The 18,114-nt window shown below is 65.5% G+C and overlaps 1 protein-coding gene across 1 annotated transcript; it reads left to right on the top strand.

Moving 5' to 3' along the window:
• The first annotated feature begins 784 nt into the window (after positions 1–784).
• On the top strand, positions 785–18,054 carry LMNA (lamin A/C). Its single transcript, XM_059413687.1, has 13 exons — positions 785–858; positions 1,764–2,362; positions 12,487–12,643; positions 13,694–13,819; positions 14,052–14,222; positions 14,342–14,467; positions 15,090–15,310; positions 15,401–15,626; positions 15,899–16,006; positions 16,107–16,226; positions 16,594–16,683; positions 17,398–17,667; positions 17,942–18,054. The coding sequence occupies exons 2-13, from the start codon at positions 2,007–2,009 to the stop codon at positions 17,966–17,968; spliced, it is 1,998 nt and encodes a 665-aa protein (XP_059269670.1). The 5' UTR covers positions 785–858; positions 1,764–2,006; the 3' UTR covers positions 17,969–18,054.
• Positions 18,055–18,114: the final 60 nt, after the last annotated feature.

The raw sequence follows: 18,114 nt of genomic DNA, 5'->3' as shown, positions 1-18,114 counted from the left end.
GAGAGTGGGGGCCACGCCCTGGGGGAGAGGGCCGCCTGGGGGGCTGGCTGTGTCCTGGATCCCTTGCTTGGGTGTGTCCTGGACGGTCACCATCACAGAGATGGGAAACTCAAGCATCCCCTCCACGGCTCCCCTCCATAAATACTCAGAGTTCCCATCCTAACCCCACTCCAACCCCTGTGTCCTCTGAGGCTGGGCTCCAGAACCCAGGGAAGAGGGCCCTCCCTGCTCTGCTTCCCTTTCCTATCACAGAAACCCTGATATCCCGGAGCTTTAGGCATTAGCAACATAATTGAGTTTTCTGGGTTCTTCACCAGAGCAGAAGTCATGGGAGGCACAGGGGCAGGATGTGAACTCATGTGGGTTCTGGAGCCTGGGCCCTGCTGCTTCTTAGAGAGGGAATGATTGGGGACTCAAGGCCAAGGTCTGGAAATCCCTTTATAGTGAATTCTTGAGGGCAGGTTCCCGTCATTCTGAGGCCCTGTGAGCAGAGGATGAATGATGGGTTAGAGAAGGAGAGGTGGTGGGTGGGGCCCCGGCTAGGATTGCTAGCGGAGGACAAGGCTGATCAGAGGAGTCCTTGGTGAGGCCTGGGGTGGGGACATCTGGGCACATCCCCTGGGTGATCAGTGGCAAAGCCGACCTGGCCAGGGAGGTCTGTAGTGATAGTGCAGCTGGAGGGCTGTGGGGTCTCTGCTGTCCCAGCCCCCCAACACCGCCTCTCTGGCTGAAACCAGGACAGAGACCCACCACTGGCTGTCCAGCCCCTGCCCTGCTCCCCATTCCAGGCCCCTCTGGGAACCACAGGAATCTGGGACTGGGTGTCCCCGCAACGTGATGAGTGCACGCACAGCTCTGGTATCTGTTTTAAATTATCCGTTAAAATAAGTTCAGTCTTGCAGTTGGCAGGGCCGGATAGAAGGAGCAGAAAGGATGAAGGGGGGGGGGAGGGACCTCCGCAGCCTCTTCCCAGTCACTTGGGTCTGAAGAAGGGGTAGGGATGGGTGCAAATGCCTGGGTCCTACTCCTGGCTTTCTGCGGGGGCCTGCAGCTTGGTGCTGGGGTCAAGGACCCAATGCTTGGCTTTGGAGGGTGAAGATGGGGCAGAAGATAGGAAAAGAGGGACCCAGAACTTCCCCGCAGCCCAGCTCCCCAGGGAGCTCGGCATTCCCTCCCCACCCCACGCTGGCACACTGCGATGCTGCTTTGAATGGGCTGTCCACATGGGGAGGGGGGTAGGGGTGACTCACTATTACTACGGGGAGGAAGGGGGGAGCCGGCGGTGGAAGAAGAGTGAGTCACCCCTATGGGCACTAGGCTCAGCCCTCCCCCCACCTTTCCTGGATCGGCCTGCCTGACGCCCCCCCCCCCCCCCCCCCCCCCCCCCCCCCTCTCTTTCCCCCCCCCCCCTGCCCCCCCCCCCCCCCCCCGTGGGGGGCCCCTCCCCCCCCCCCCCCCCCCCCCGCGCCTTCCACCCGCTTTCTCTTTCCTCCTGCCCTTTGCCCACCCACTCCCAGCCTTTGGCTGGGCCTTCTCCCCGGGAAGGCCCGAGCCGGTGGGGGCAAGCTTGCGGCTGGGAGGGAGCCCTGGGAGCGGGCGGACCCGAGACGCAGGAAGCGCGGGGCGGAGCGGGAGCGCGGGCCGGGGTGGAGCCCCCTCCGCCGCGCCCCGCGGTGCTCGCCCCTCCGCGCCGCCCCCTCGCCTCCCGCTGCGGCCGTGCGGCGGCCCCTTTAAGAGCGGCGGCCCCTCCTCCCACTCCCTAGACCTATTAGAGCCCGTGCCCGGCGTCGGTGACTCAGAGTGTCCGCGGGAGCGCCGCAGTCACCGCCGCGCGCCCAGGTCCCGAGGTCCGACAGCGCCCGGCCCAGAGCCCACGCCCGCCAGGAGCCCGCCGAGAGCCCGCCGGCCCGCGCGCTCCGACCCCGAGCGGTCTCTGCCCTTCGGCCCGAGCCCCGCGCCCTTCCCGGGACCTCTGCCCTGTGGGCAGCGCTGCCACCCTGCCGGCCATGGAGACCCCGTCCCAGCGGCGCGCCACCCGCAGCGGGGCGCAGGCCAGCTCCACCCCGCTGTCGCCCACCCGCATCACCCGGCTGCAGGAGAAGGAGGACCTGCAGGAGCTCAACGACCGCCTGGCGGTCTACATCGACCGGGTGCGCTCGCTGGAGACGGAGAACGCCGGCCTGCGCCTTCGCATCACCGAGTCCGAGGAGGTGGTCAGCCGCGAGGTGTCCGGTATCAAGGCCGCCTACGAGGCCGAGCTCGGGGATGCCCGCAAGACCCTCGACTCGGTGGCCAAGGAGCGCGCGCGCCTGCAGCTGGAGCTGAGCAAAGTGCGCGAGGAGTTCAAGGAGCTCAAAGCTCGGTGAGTGAGCGCAGGTGGCGGCGCGCGTGCGGGAGCCCAGAGGGTGGGCGGGCCGTTGCCCTGTCGGATCCCGCCGGCCGGCGGCCGATAAACTTGGCCTTCTAGTCCCCTCCCTCCCCGGAACTGCCCCGGCGGGTGACTGGCAGTGCCAAGGGAAATTGTCAAGACGGGACAGAGAAGGGAGGGGTCTCTGGCAGAGGGCGGGGTGTCTAGGGAATGGTGGGGACAGCGGGCCAAGTGGGGGCTGACGGCAGGCCCACAGCTCTGTCCCTGTCCGGGCGGGGGTTGCAGGTCGTCGGGAACCAGGGGCGCTGCCGGGTCTAAGAAATCTGGGCTCTCAGGACACACTGGAGTGGGTCAAAGGGTCCTGTTAGAACTTTCTTGGCTGGCTTGGCACTGTGCCAGCTGTGCCCAGCCTGTGTCTGGACACCTGGTGCCCATTAAGACGGAGCACCCCTGCTGGCAGTCGCCCAGTGGGGCTGGAGAGAGGTTAGCGGGGCAGGAATGTGGAGGTGACCCCCTTGGCACAACTCTTTCCGGGGTTCCAAGAGTTGGGAAGCTTTCCGCCCTCTCCACTCGCCTGTCTGGGACCTTCTCTGGGCTCTGACAGGCCCTTCAGCCGGCCCCAGGAGCACCGCTCCCCCGCAGCTCCCACAGCCCTTGGCCTGCTTGGCCCAGGAATGCAGGAGAGGGAGGGAGACAGAGGGCAGAGGCTCCCGGCTCGCTCCCGGCTCCCTCCGGCTCAGGAAGTTGTGTTGTGTGTGCCCAGGTCTGGTGCACCAGCCTTGGCCTTCTGCCTGGTGCCTGACGCTGGGCGGCCCTGCTCCTCCCTGCCTCTCCTTGCTTGGGGCGAGAGCCACTCTCATTTCCCGGCCCCACGGAGCAGTCTTTGCTGGGCCCGGTCCACTCAGCCACTGACTGTTTTGATCTTTGCCTTACGAAGCTGCTGGAATACAGGGACATTTTTGAAATCCAGCCGTTGGCCACTTCAAGCCCCTCCTACCTCACCCATCCCTGCCGCACCCTACCCCACCCTGCTTGACTCCACCCTCTTTTCTCAAAAGGCCTTTGGAGCCTGGAAGTTTAGGCCCCTTTCCCTGGGCCCTAAGGATTTACTTTCCTCCTCTCCGTTCCCCTTTTCTCCAAGCCAAGGAGCACTGAAGGTGCTTGAGATCCTTGGGGTGGCCGGTGGGGGCCACGGCTTGACGTTCCTTCTTGCCTGCCTTTCGGTCGTCTTCAGACTGGCTCTCCTCCGAGCCTCTCTGGATCTGGAGATCCAGATCTCGCCCTGCTCTTGGCCCTTCCTCTACCAGGCCCCAGGCCCCATGGGCGTGGCGGGTCTATCCCCTCCTGAAGACTGGGTGGGAACTGTGGCTGCAGACAGGGTCACTCACCGGGGGGCATTGTTGCCAGAAGCCACTCCTGTCTTTTTGCAGTAGTGACAGGAACTACTGAGCGAGCAGGACAGACGGGAGGCAAGCTGGGGGGGTTGCCCAGAGCACCAGCGTGTTAGATTAGTCTGCCGCTGCCTGTTCCTGCGAAGGGCATTCTCAGCGGGTGTTTTGTGGGGCGACACTGAGACAGGATGAGTAGTCAGCCGTCCCTTGCTAACCCAGCCACGCCAGGCTGTCTCCCCAGCCTCGCGGTGCAGCTGTCCAGGCCTGGGACGCCAGGCGGGTGTGCACGCACGTGGGGCAGGGGCGGGGGTGGTGTGTGCCCGGGTTATATTTAGCCATTTCCCTTTCTTCTCCCTCTCCGATCCTGGCTGGGGAGGCTGGGCTTCCGGAAGCGAGCGGTGGGTTGACACACCTGGATCTCGGGCTGCTGGGAGGCAGGTGGAGACGAAGCCTCGACTCGGGGTGTCTGTCCCCGTCTCTGTCTCCAGTGGAGAAGACTGGATTCCTTGCTTGTCTTTGTGTCCGCTGTGTCCAGGGCGAGAAGAGTAGAACTGGGGAGAGAAAGAAAGGCATTGCCGTGACTCCTCCTACGAAAGCCTAGGGAGAAGGTGTTGTCTGGTTTAATGTTTAATGAGAGCGCAGAGGTCAGGGCCAGCGTCTGGTTGGGGCGCGGAGCTGTCTGTAAGATCCCGTGGCAATCCCTGGCCCAGTCTGGTACCTTGACCACACCCAGGGCTTTGGGGCGCCCTCTGGTTGGGCTGGGTAATAGGCTCCAAGCAGAAGCAAGCACACACCCCCCCACATTCTGTCTATGCTGGAGTCTAACGTGTTTGGACAACTAAGCATGGGGGTATGTGTAGCTGAAAACACCAGGGGAGCCCTCTTGGGGGCCAGGCTGAGAGCTGGGCCCCAACCCAGCAGGACAGCTGGGCGGCTGACTCAGATGCTGTCCCCCCTCCCTTCCACCCCGGTGGCTTTAGAAGAGACAGCACATGTCTTAAAGGGAGGGGGCGCGAATGCTGCATTCTCCCCGTGCTCCCCAAGGCATCCTGGGAGCTTTCCGTGGGACCCCTGCTGGAGGTCTGGGGCCAGGGCCCCAGCGGGGGCCGTGGTGCCACAGGTGGGTGCAGAGCGGAGTCCAGGTCCAGGGCTGCAGGCCGCAGCACGGGGCTGAGGTCTGCGCCTTCCTGCGTGGAAGTGGAGGAAGGCCGAGTCAGAAGTGGGGAGATCCTGGACCCACAAAGCAGAAGCTCCTCTTCCCCCAGGACAAGGCTGGGTGTTTGACAACTTCCTGTATTGTCTGCTCCAGTGCGGTCCCCAGGAGGCCGGGCAGGGAAGCGGAGGCCCAGGCTGGTCCCAGCGCTCAGTGGGGCAGAGGCTTGTCTGGTCACAGAGCAAAGGGGTGTCCGGTCAGGACTTGAGCATAGGCCTCCAGAGTTCCAGTTCAGGGCCTGTGCCACGGGAGCCGACTTCTCTGGCTTAGAGGACAGGGCAGGGTCCGGAGGGCGGGTGTGGTGGGGCGGAGGCTCACTTCCCCCGTCCGCAGGTGGCACTCTGAGACCAGCAGGGCCAGCGACCTCGCCATGCTGTCCTGTCCTGCCAGGGTCTGCTGGTAGCCAGCCTTTGCTCTGCCCTGTACCTGGAGAGACCCAAGACCCTGCCAGGCCGGGGACCCTAAGACAGAGCTCTGCAGGGCTGGCGATTCCTGTCTTGGGACTTGGCCCAGGAGGTGTCTACTTGGAGGAAGGACGCCGTACCCTCTGGCGGAGATCGAAGGGAACAGGGACGGAGGCCTTTGAGGAAACCTGGGCCCCTGTTCTCACCTGAGGGAGCCCCGGTGTTCTCTCTCGCTGCCCCCCGCCCCTGTCCCCGAAGTCTACATTCTGCTTTGAGGCAGTGAAGGGGCAGCTGAACTCACGGACTGAGCACTGCGTGAGGAACCCAAAAGGGACAAAAGAGACCGCACCTCCCACCGGGCTTCCCGAGTGCCTCCCTGTGACCACAGGCCCGGCCGGTCCCTCCCCCAGTCTCCATTCTGAGACTTGCCCTTGTGTGGGCAGTGCCCCTCGTCCCCCCAGTACTCCCCACCCTCCCTCCCCCGGGATTCAGTAGTTCAATGTCAGGGCTGAAGCCAGGGGCAGCTGTGAGAACAACTGGTCGGCAGGGCCTTCACCTCCCAGCTGGGCCTCTGCCCCTCCCCCAGCCCTCCCCTCCCGGCCCCTTACCCTGTCTGGCTCAGAGGCCTAGCACTAGGGCGGTGCCCCCCCAGTCCCGCCTCCTGGAGCCCCAGGGTCCTGGAAGAGACTCGGGCCAAGCTCAACGAGGCGGCCACCAGCAAAATGACAGCCGGCACGAGGCCACAGGAACAGCCCTGGGCCTCCATGCCCTTTACCCTAGGCTTGGTCCGGCTGCCACACTGCTGTGTGACCCTGAGCCAGTCACCTTCCCTCTCTGGATTTCCCCAGCTGTGGAATAAAGGGGTGAGAGCAGGAGGTGTCCAGATCCTCAGGTTCCAAAGTAGCACAGGGACCCACGACGTGAGAACACAGCCCTCCAAAACACCAAGCCATAAATGTTATAAGCTATAAATGTTAAAATTAAACATACTTAATGTGAACATAATTAACAGCCAATGGTGTTCTCAATAGAAATGCTTCCCACGAGCTGCGGAAGGCAGAGCGCAGACACGCTTCTCTGTTGTCAGAGGTTGTGCGAGCAGTTCACAGTGGTGACATTACACTCTCGGTTTAGGCTTTGTTTTTATTGCTGGTAAGAAGGGACACTTCGTGGTCACGCGTCCGCGTCCAGGACGGTGGGAAGGGCCATGTTCTACAGGACGGGCTGAGGGCCACGGCCCGTGCTGGGCTGGCAGGAACTCCCGGGAGGGGCCGCGCTGTTACCCGCGGACGCGCGGCTCACCCTGGGCTGCCCACCCATTCCCTTCCCTTCCCGCACCCACTCCAGCTCCCCTAACCTGAGGTGGGGCTGTGAGGAGGACTTGGAGGGGGACAGTTTGGGAAGGGGGGCAGGGCGGGGTGCTCCCTGTCCGCGTGTGGGAGAGGAAGCCAGGATTAACTCTGGCTGGATCCCAGGCCCAACGCAGGAGCTGAGTCACGGCAGAGGGCAGCGTGAGGGTGGACAGGAGACCCTGAACTTGCTCGGTCAGAGAAGGAAGGGCTGGGGGTGGCCTTTTTTTGAGGGGTGCCGTGGATGTTCTTGCCCAGCGGCAGCAAGAGGCAGGAGGGCGGGATTAGCACGAGGGACAGAGGGAGGGGACGGAACAGGTGTCCCTTTAGGGCCGGGTCAGAGGAGCTAGGGACCCTTCTAACAAGGGGCCTGGTTTCTGGGGGGTGGCAGGGATGGGGATTTCCAGGGCCCCCCTTCTCCTGGGGTTCCAAGCTGGCACCTGGAGCTGGAATGCGGTGGGACCAGAACTCCTAGGTCCTCCCACTTCCTTTCCTGATCTTGGGGTGTGGTTCCCACCCCCTCTTGCTGTCATGGGGTTAATAAGCAGAAGCCACCAGGGGGAGGGTTCATGCATCCTAAAGAAGGGACTTCTGAGTCAGCTTCTTGTGGGGGAGCCCCTAAATACCCCTCCCCCCTGGACATTCCCCACGCCCCTGCTTTTGGTCTAGCCCCAGGCCTCAGCCGTGCATTGCCGTGACCAGGCAGGAGGGACTTCTAGAGAGATAGGCCAAGGAGAAGGAAAGGGGAGTTGGCAGGGACCTTGAGAGAGCCGTTGGTCAGGAAGCCAGCTGCCTATCGTGCAGGACCCCGGGGCCCAGCCTCTGGCTGCGGGCGCCTCCTGCCTCCTGTCTCGGTACAATGCCACGTTGATACACCCAGCAGCTGTGACTCAGGCCTGGCCCCCCGCCAGGCCCAGCGCCTCTGCTGGAGTTGCGTCTGAACATGTCCACAGGCCTCCCAGGCCTCCTGTCAGTGCCAGTCCCTCCCCCTGCCCCCCGCCCGGAGTCACCACCTGGCTTTGTGTAGGGTGGGGGACAGTTGGAGCCCCGCGGCTCTGGACAGGGATCTGAGGGCCTCGAACCAGGCAGAAGCACTGGTGTCACACCCAGGAGAGGCCCGGGGGAGGCAAAGCCATGCCCGCACCTGTGTGGGGAGGTCCGGGTGGGTCCACCCCAGGGGCCCACCTGTGCTCTTTGGCTATGAGGTGCTCGGAAGGCTCCGGGGCCTGGCAGGGCCGGGAACACCCCTCCCCCACAGTTATGCTCCTGAAGGTCTCTCTGCCCGCGAGGACTGGTACCTGGAGGCCCACATGTCCTGTCTCCCCACAACCTGCCCTTACTAGAAAGCAGCGGCCGACCCACAGCCCAGCCGCGCAGCCCAGTGGTGGGGACCATCCAAGCCCGTGGCTTCGCACACCGTTTGGGCGCCATGACTCTCCTGGGGAGGCCGGGGGAGCCCTTGTCCCAGGCTTGCTACCCGGGGCCCGAGTGCCACCCTCTGCGCCCCCCAAGGCCCCCCTGGGGTGCCCCACTGGCATTTTGGGGATTCTGTCCCCATCTGCTGTGAGTGTCCTCAGGTGACCCCATGGGCAAGCCTTCTCGGGCCAGGGTCGGTTTCCCCAGCTGCGACCACACAGGGGTTAGCCCAGGAGGAGGCCCGGCCTGCGGGCGTTCCAGGCACAGACGGGAAAAGCCCCGGATGTAAGTGGACAGAGCGTCCGGCCGGGGTCAAAGCAGCCGCAGAGCATGTGGCGGTGGCGCTGGGGATAGACCAGAGCACCAGGGCAGGGCAGAGGCCGTGCAGCCTGCGGGGTGGACTTGGAGGGACAGAGGGAAGGAAGGACAGACGGGAAGGAAGGACAGACGGGAAGGGGGAGCTGCCGGAACAAAGTGGGGGGGTGGCGGGGGGAGACACCCTTGCTGGCAGGAAGCGGGCTTGGGCCCCGTCTGGAGTCCCTGGAGGGGAGGGAAGAGCTGCCTCTGGCCCACACCCCCGCCCTGCCCTGCCCTGCCCTGCCACAGGGGGCGCCCTTCACAGCGGGGGCTCAGAGACCCTGCCCGCCCCTCCCCTCCCTCCTGTCCCGGGGTTGCCCAGCCATGGGGAACTCTGTGTGCCGGTGAGCTGAGGGGCCCAAGGGGACCGGGGAGGGAGCCCCTGCAGGGCTGGGCGGCTCCTCAGGGACCCCGTGGCCACGTTCCCCTCCCCCTCCTAAGTCTGAGGGTGGCCTGGGATCTCTGAGCCCCTTGCCTGCTCCTCAGGCCCGGGGGGGAGGAAATGGGGGCCTCCCCCGCCCAGCCTAGCAGTTGTCCCTAGCAACGGGGCCCAAACAGGCCTGGGCGGCCTGGCTTCCATATCTGGCATCGGAGCCAGCTGAGGAGGGTGACTCAGTGGGCGGGCCAGCACCTGGCCTGGGGCCCACCCGGCCCCCGAGCTTCCCTACCCTGAGGCCTCGGCCCTGCGGGACCCCGGGCCCCTGCGGACCCCCGGCCGCGGGCCCCAGCTCTCCGCACGCTGCCCGCCCCAGCCCACTGTCTCTGTCCGGTCGAGGCGGCAGCAGGACGCCCAGCCCTGCTGGCCTCACAAGCCCACTGGGACGCAGCCACTCCCGTGCTCGAAGGACCTGGACGCGAGGGCTGGGGCAGGACGTGGGCAAAGTCAGGGTCTCCCCTGTGGGTGCTAGAGGATTTCCCGACCCCTGCCCGGCATTGTCCCCCCAGGATGAGTCACCTGCAGCCCCGTTCCCGCCCTTCCCGGCGCCTGGGCCGCCCCACCCACCGCTCGCCACCAGCCCCAGTGGCCCTGGCACCTGAGGGGCTGACCACCTGGCCAGGGTCTGCTCGGGGGTCCCTGCTGGGTCTAGGCAGGCAAGGGGCCTGGCTTTGCACTGTCCCGGCCGCTTCCTGGAGTGGGCACGTGGCTCCCCCGCCACACAGCGCCTGGGGGCTGAGTCATGAGCTGTGGGTGGCTGACAGTGTCCCACACATGGGGGCTCTCCACCCCGCATGAGGAAACCGCCAGCGCCCCCTCCCTCCCTCTTTGCCGGTGGTTCCTGGCTGCGGTCGCCAGGACAGGACGGGACTGCTTCGAGGCTGTCCTAGGGGCTGCTCTGCTGCAGCTCTGCAGCTGCCCCGTGGACGTGAGCCTCCGTGCTTCGGCGTCCTCAGTGACACGGGGAGGGTGCCGGCTTGTGGGCCGCTGTGCAGACCAAGGGAGCGAGCATGGACCCTTAGAGCAGTGGCCACTGTGTGACGGGTGCCCAGGCCTGCTGGCTGCCTCGCCTTCCTCTGATGAGCCTTGTTACCCACACCGCCGTCGCGGGGAGTCGCGGGTGCAGCCCCGCAGACCGTGCGCTGGCAGAGGGCAGCAGCCGGCCCCTCTGCCCTCAGCCCGGGTCCTGCGCCACGGCGGGCAGGCGGGATCCCCGCAGAAGGCCTTGGGAGCCAAGGCGGGGGTCCCCCACAGCAGGATTGAGTGGGACCCCGGTCCTGGGCCACTGCCGCCTGCAGGCTTCACTTGGGTCCTCTGTGCCTAGTGTCCTCATCTGAGAGCAGGGGCCTGCGCCGGCCCCCCGCCAGCCCCTCCCAGTCCTCTTGGCCCAGAGCGGCTGCAGCACCGCCAGCCGCGGGTATAGAGGCCTCTGCGGGCCTCTGGAGCGGGCCCAGGAGCTGCCGTCTGGGGCCGCACGGCTTCACTTTACCAGCGGTTTCTTCTTGGTTCCTCCCCCTGCCGCTGGCTCAGCTTCGGAGAAGTTCTGAAGTCATGGAAAGTTGGGGCTATGTTCCCAGCCAGGGGCTGGGCCGGATGGCAGCCAAAACCTGAGCTGGGTTTTGACTTTATTTTTAGCTTTTCTGGCTGAGTCGGAGGAGGGGAGACATCCTCCAGGCCTGGACGGGCCTCTCTGCGCGGGAGACAGACGCTGCCCCATCAGAGGGCTTGTTCTGGGGTGTGGCCGGCCCCCGGGCCCAGCGCGCCTGCAGGGGCGCCCTCTCTAGGTCTTTGCGTCCCCTGACCCCAGCTGGGTGTCACCGTGTCCCCCTCCTGGTAGGGCCCTGCTAGAGACCAGTGACCCCGTTTGGAAAGTCCTGGGCGGTGGCAGGAGTTCGCCCCCGTCTGGGCTGCGCCCTGCACAGTTTCGTCAAGGCTCTCTCGGCCTCGCAGGGAAAGGCTGGGTCTCTTAGAGCGAACGGCTTTTGCCGAGGAGAAAAATGTTGAAGGGCCACTCTTCTTGCTTCCAGGACAGAAGTCCCCCACCCCCCGCCCACGTTTGGTTTTACTTTCCCTTTAGTCTCTGGCTCAGGCTCAGGACAGAGGAGTTCCATGAGGGCAGCGGGGCCCAGGCCCTGGGCTCCTTCCCTCCAGTCCCGGGGCTGCTGCTCTCTCTCACCACATATTGCAAAGTTCTTGGGTTTCCCAGAGGTTTGGACCCCTCTGTGTCTCTGATTCACTATCTAGCAAACGTAACTGGGGGCCCAGAAAGAGAGGGAGGTGAGAGCGAGAGCCGCGTTTATCTGGTTACTTGGCTAAAGCTTCGCCCAGCTGGAGGGGTAGGGAGGTTCGAACCTGGAGACCCAGGGGCCACATCTGGAGCCAAATGCTGAGGGTTGCGGCCCAAGGGCCAGGCTTAGCATTCTCTCCTGCTCTGATAAGGCCTGGAGGGCAGGCGGCAGCTGGAACCCCTGTGCTTGGCCCGGATCAGGGGACCCAGACTGGGTATGAGAAGGGGAGGGGTCAGTACCAGGCTTTGCTGTCCTCCTGCCTGAGGTTTGGTTTGTTTTTTGTTTTTTTTTTTTTTAAGATTTTATTTATTTGTTTGAGAGAGAGAGACAGACAGTGAGAGAGAGCACGAGCGGGGAGAAGGTCAGAGAGAGAAGCAGACTCCCCATGGAGCTGGGAGCCCGATGCGGGACTCGATCCTGAGACTCCGGGATCATGACCTGAGCCGAAGGCAGTCGTTTAACCAACTGAGCCACCCAGGCGCCCTCCTGCCTGAGTTTTAAACAGACCATCCCTGATGTGTGAAAGGGGCTAGGAGAGGTGGCCCATCCCTTTGGGGCCCGAGGTGCCGTCGGGAAGCACGGACCCCAGGGCTGGACCTGGCTGTCTGAGCCCCTGGAGGGAGGGAGGCCTGGCCCGGTGGAGAGTGGGTGGAGTCAGGGAGAAGGTTAAGGGCTCGGGGCGCCTGGGGGGTCAGTGGGTTGAAGCCTCTGCCTTCAGCTCAGGTCAGGGTCGGTCGCAGGGTCCTGGGATCGAGCCCCACATCGGGCTCTCTGCTCAGCAGGGAGTCAGCTTCCCCCTCTCTCTCTGCCTGCCTCTCTGCCTACTTGTGATCTCTCTCTGTCAAATAAATAAATAAAATCTTAAAAAAAAAAAAAAAAGGTTAAGGCCTTGTGTGGGAAGGGGCAGGAGACAAAGGTGGCCCTGTCTCTTTGGGAAGGAATGGGAGGAGAGAGAGGGAAAGGCATTCATCTCCTGGGATTGCTTTTGCCCTTGGCCCCAGGCACGTTCCTGAGCACTGAGTCATGGGAAGGGTGGAGAAGCAGGAAGGGGCTTTGGGGGACCTTGGGGAAAGTGGGAGTCCAGCCCCAGGGGCAGGCCTATGCCAACAGACCAAGAGCAAGGATGCCCTCTCCTGGCACTTCCCGGGACAGGCGGGCCGGCCGGGCAGGCCTCTGGGAGGTGACTTGTGGCTCCCCGCTGGAGCCAGGTTCTCCTTGGGGCACGGACTTCTCCTCCTAAGCCCACTCTTCCTTGCTTCCTTAGCAACACCAAGAAGGAGGGCGACCTGATGGCCGCCCAGGCCCGGCTCAAGGACCTGGAGGCTCTGCTTAACTCCAAGGAGGCCGCCCTGAGCACCGCGCTCAGCGAGAAGCGCACGCTGGAGGGAGAGCTCCATGACCTGCGGGGCCAGGTGGCCAAGGTGAGGCCAGCCTCCGGGGCCGCTGTGACCCTGCCTCCCCCATGGCCAAGATCAGGCCACTCTACTCCCCCTGCCGGCCCCCGGCCCCCCCTTGCCCGCCATATCGCAGCCGCCTCTGCCGGCGGGTATCTTGCAGCGGTGATGCCAGACCGCCCGTCGCCGGGAGCCCGGCCAGCTCAGGGGCTAGAGCTTGCGAGTCCAGATCTCGGGGCCGCAGGGTGGAGCCCCACATCGTCCGTAGAGCTTATGTTCATAAATGAAAGAGCCCCCAGCCGCATCCACGTAACTTTGTAAGGTCGCCTGGCCCCCATCCCTCCTGGTTTGGCTGTGCCATCAGAGAGCCGTGCTCCCTCTGGACATCAGAGCCTGGGCTGGTAGTGGGGGTTCATCACCGACGGGATGCAGGCACGGGTATGATTGTACTGACTTTCGAAACCCCCCACCATCCGTGCTGCCTCCCATCTCCCAACCCAGGCTAGGGACGGAATCCAGGAAGCTGGCTGGCTCAGCCTCCTCCGATCAGAGCACGGGCACAACCAGCGTCAGTTGCCCAGCTGCCGTCGTGGGCCCTGTCCCCTCCCGGGCCCTGCCACAGCAGTGTGCCGGACAGACGCGAGAGTCCAGCAGGCTGACTGCCAAGCCCGGGCTGGGTCATTGCCCTCCCGGCCTCCCACCTCCAGCCGCTCCCTGCACCACTCAGGGGCCTTCCCACCCCCGGGCCTTTGCACAGGCTCTCTTCCGCACCCTGGCCAAGGCAGTGCCCCCCAGCCCCCTGGCACACTTTGGTTTCTTGCCCCGTGCTCCTCTGTACTTTGGACACCCCCCCCCCTTCAGAGCACGTCCTGAGCTGTGCCAGGGAGGGATGCGAGTACCTGTCCGGAGCGGGTTCTGTGGGTGACGGGACACTGTGACCTCGGTGACCGCGGAGGCTCTCCGTCCCCCGGACCTGTGTCTGCACACGTGAAGGGGTGTGCCGGACAGACCCTCGGCTTCCTTGCGGCTCTGATGTTCCACGGCCCGTCTCCCTGACCTCTGCCCCCTTTCTCCCAGCTCGAGGCGGCGCTGGGCGAGGCCAAGAAGCAGCTGCAGGACGAGATGCTGCGGCGTGTGGACGCTGAAAACCGGCTGCAGACCCTGAAGGAGGAGCTGGACTTCCAGAAGAACATCTACAGCGAGGTGGGCGGGCTCCGTGGGTACGGCCGCGGCGCTGGGGCTGCGCTGGGTGCCGGGTGCGGGCCTCACCCGCCTGCCTGCCTTGTGCTCGTTGCGGGGCGGGGGACGTCCAGCACCCAGACCCCAGGGGGAAGGAGGGTGACAGGGCCTCCGCTCAGGCGTAGGATCGGGCAGGGGGCTTGGCCACCCGGGCCTCAGCCTCCAAGGACCGGGTCCCATCTCGGGTCGCCCCCAGGAGCTGCGTGAGACCAAGCGCCGCCACGAGACGCGGCTGGTGGAGATCGACAACGGGAAGCAGCGGGAGTTCGAGAGCCGGCTGGCGGACGCGCTGCAGGAGCTGCGGGCCCAGCACGAGGACCAGGTGGAGCAGTACAAGAAGGAGCTGGAGAAGACCTACTCCGCCAAGGTGCTGCCCCCGGCCACCCCCACAGCCCCCGCCCCGGCTCCCTCAGCCTCCGCCCGGCCTGGACGGTGCCACCGCCACCGCCACCGGCAGTGCCCTGACCCTGTGCTCTCCCCCTGAAGCTGGACAACGCCAGGCAGTCGGCGGAGAGGAACAGCAACCTGGTGGGCGCCGCGCACGAGGAGCTGCAGCAGTCCCGCATCCGCATCGACAGCCTGTCCGCCCAGCTGAGCCAGCTGCAGAAGCAGGTGCCCCCGCCGCCCTCCCGGGGACGGAGCGTTCTGGGGGGGGCGGGGGACGACACAGTATGCCCTGGGGCCCCAGCCTGACTGGGGAGCCTGGGATTCAAGAGTCCGTGACCTGGTCTGGCCTGTGTGACCTGCACTCCACAGAGCCTTGGTTTTACCTTTTTTTTTTTTTAAAGATTTTATTTATTTGAGAGAGAGAGAGCGTGAGAAGGGGGAAGATGAGCGGGAGAAGCAGATCCCCGCAGAGCAGGGAGCCCGATGCGGGACTCGATCCCGGACTCCAGGATCATGACCCGAGCTGAAGGCAGCCGCTTAACCCACTGAGCCACCCAGGTGCCCCTTGGTTTTCCCTTTTGAAAATGGAGGCACCTCTTACCCTCCGCGAGGCTCAGTGCTGCGGCCGGCTGTGCGTTTGTGGCCGGAGGAAGCAGGTGCCAGCCCCAGAACGAGAGATTTCAGTTCAATACAGGGAAGGTTTTGGGGAAGCCAGCCAGGCCACGTGAGAGCCCCCAGCAGGCCCTGGTGGGGGGCCGGAGAGCCAGGATAGGGTCCAGGGTGGGGGGCACCGCTTGTCCTCCTCCCACACCCTGGGAGCTCCCCTGACCCCGGCTTGCTCGCCCAGCTGGCGGCCAAGGAGGCGAAGCTGCGGGACCTGGAGGACGCGCTGGCCCGTGAGCGCGACACCAGCCGGCGGCTGCTGGCCGAGAAGGAGCGGGAGATGGCGGAGATGCGGGCGAGGATGCAGCAGCAGCTGGACGAGTACCAGGAGCTGCTGGACATCAAGCTGGCCCTGGACATGGAGATCCACGCCTACCGCAAGCTCCTAGAGGGCGAGGAGGAGAGGTGGGTCGGGAGGAGCCCAGGGCGGGCCATGGGGGCGGGGGGGTGGCCCACTGCCGGCGCCGACAAGGCCTCTCTGTGTCCCCTTGCCAGGCTGCGTCTGTCCCCCAGCCCCACCTCACAGCGCAGCCGAGGCCGCGCCTCCTCCCACTCCTCCCAGACGCAGGGGACCGGCAGTGTCACCAAGAAGCGCAAGCTGGAGTCGTCCGAGAGCCGCAGCAGCAGCTTCTCCCAGCACGCGCGCACCAGCGGCCGCGTGGCCGTGGAGGAGGTGGACGAGGACGGCAAGTTCGTGCGGCTGCGCAACAAGTCCAGCGAGGTGGGCCTGTAGGCCGGCTCGGGCTGCGCTCCGGGAGGGAGGGGCTGCTGCAGGAGGGGATGGCCCTGGGACCGCGGGCTGCCCCTCCCAGAGCCAGACCAGGGCCAGGTGTCCCTCCACTGGCTGCGGGACCCTGGGCGAGCGGCTCAACCTCAGCATGCCCGGTACCTCGCTCTTCTCCCTGGTGGGGCCCAGCCCAGGCGCGGGAGCAAGATGGGCTGGGGAGCCCGAGCACGCCTCCCCCACCTTCCCCTTCCCTTCCTTCCCGGCAGGACCAGTCCATGGGCAATTGGCAGATCAAGCGCCAGAATGGAGACGACCCCTTGCTGACCTACCGCTTCCCGCCGAAGTTCACCCTGAAGGCTGGGCAGGTGGTGACGGTGAGTGGCAGGGTCCCCTGGGGCGACCTTGGGTGGGGAGGGGCTGGTCTGAGGCTGGGCACGCTGGACTGAATCCCCTTCTCTAACCCTGCCTCCCCAGATCTGGGCTGCAGGCGCCGGGGCCACCCATAGCCCCCCTACTGACCTGGTATGGAAGGCGCAGAACACTTGGGGCTGCGGGAACAGCCTGCGCACGGCCCTCATCAACTCCACTGGGGAAGTGAGTATGTTGCGGGCCGGCCTCCGGCTGGACCAGCCTCCCCCAGAGCTGGAGCCAGCAGCACCCAGCCCCGGGGGGCCTAGCTCCCTCCCGGTCAGCCCCGGGCCCCAGACTCTGTCCAGCGGGCAGACCCGGGGGGGCCTCCTCCAGCGGCCTAAGGCAGGGATGGATAAAGGCAGGAGCGCACTCCTCTGACACTCACACAGTCCCCCACCGAGCCTGCCAGGTCCCTCTGGAGAAGGAAAGTCCCTCCGCTCCAGCGCCACGGAGGGCAGACTGCAGGGGGGTCACTGGGAGTGAGAATGCCCGTGCCCCTCCCCGGCTCTGACCCCCTGACCCCTGGTGTCTGGTGCCCCGTCCCTGGCAGGAGGTGGCCATGCGCAAGCTGGTGCGCTCAGTGACTGTGGTCGAGGACGATGAGGACGAGGACGGAGAGGACCTCCTCCATCACCACCATGTGAGTGGCAGCCGCCGCTGAGGCCGAGCCCACGCCGGGGCCTCCCGCCAGGCCTCTCCTTGCCAAAAATCGTCTCATTAAAGAATGTTTTGGAACTTCACACGCTGCCCTGGCTCTTCTTCTCTCCTCCCTGTACCTTGAACAGGGAGCCCAGGTGTCTGGGTGCCCTCGGCTGGGAAGGAGCGGGAACATCGCCGCCGTGGGGTGTTCCCGCGGGAGCAGCGGACAGGGTCTGGATGTGTCTCCCAGGAAGGGGCCAGGAGGACAGATGCGGGGCGCCTGGCCCTGCCTCTCTCCCCCCATGCCTGTGGCTGGCATTTCCTTTCTCTTCCCCTTCCTGTTGCATGCGGCCCTCCCCCACCCCGTTTCTCCTTCCTGCAAGAAGTTCTCTCCTTCTCTCCCCAGTCCCCAGCCCCGTTGTCTTTGCATGGCTGCTGCCCCACGAGCTCGCTCGCTCTCCTCTCCCTCGTAAGCTTCGAGTGGCTGGCACAGGGTCCAGGCGCAGCTCCAGTTGCCGGTCCCCAAGTCTTCCTGACCCTCTGCTCCCCCACGGCTTCCCCTCCTCCCAGCAGGGGCCCTCCACTGGGGCCCCCAAACCCAGAGCCCACCTTTCTGCCTGGTGGCGGTGCGCACCGGAGCGCAGAGCGGGGGCTGGGCCCGAGCGCACAGTCGGGGGCTCGCCGCGTCCCCCCTGAGCCTTGTCTTCCTCCTCAGGGCTCGCACTGCAGCAGCTCGGGGGACCCGGCTGAGTACAACCTGCGCTCGCGCACCGTGCTGTGCGGGACGTGCGGGCAGCCCGCCGACAAGGCCTCTGCCGGCAGCGCGGGCGCCGCGGTGGGCGGATCCATCTCGTCCGGCTCCTCGGCCTCCAGTGTCACGGTCACCCGCAGCTACCGCAGTGTGGGGGGCAGTGGGGGTGGCAGCTTCGGGGACAATCTGGTCACCCGCTCCTACCTCCTGGGCAACTCCAGCCGCCGCACCCAGGTGAGTCCCCGCTTCGCCTGCACACCTGCCAGCAGGGGCCGCGGGTCCTTGAGGGTTAGGTCAAGGGGGCCCTGTGGGCGGGGGAGAGGCCTTCTCTTCCGCAGCCCGGGGGAGTGGGAGCCTCCTCCCCCAGCCCAAGGTCCCTGCCGGTGGGCTCCTGCACCCTGCCCCTCCCGTCTGAGCCCCAGACTGGAGGGCGGGGGCGGGGCCGGGGGCGGGGAGGGGGGGCACAGGCTGGCGCTCACACCGCTCCCCTCTCCCCTCTCTCTCTCAGGGCCCCCAGAACTGCAGCATCATGTAATCTGGGACCTGCCAGGCCGGGTGGTGGTGGAGGCCTCCCGCTTCTGCCCCACTCTCGCCCACCCCCGCCCTGCACCTCGTGGGACGGGGCTTGAAGCCAAAGAAAAGTACCCCTTTGGTTTTCTTCTTCTATTTTTTTTTTTTTTT

This window comes from Mustela nigripes, chromosome 10, assembly GCF_022355385.1.
Source record: "Mustela nigripes isolate SB6536 chromosome 10, MUSNIG.SB6536, whole genome shotgun sequence".
Classification (NCBI taxonomy): Eukaryota; Metazoa; Chordata; class Mammalia; order Carnivora; family Mustelidae; genus Mustela; species Mustela nigripes.
Note: the sequence above shows the minus strand (reverse complement) of the source record. Positions and strands in the feature narration are given on the sequence as shown.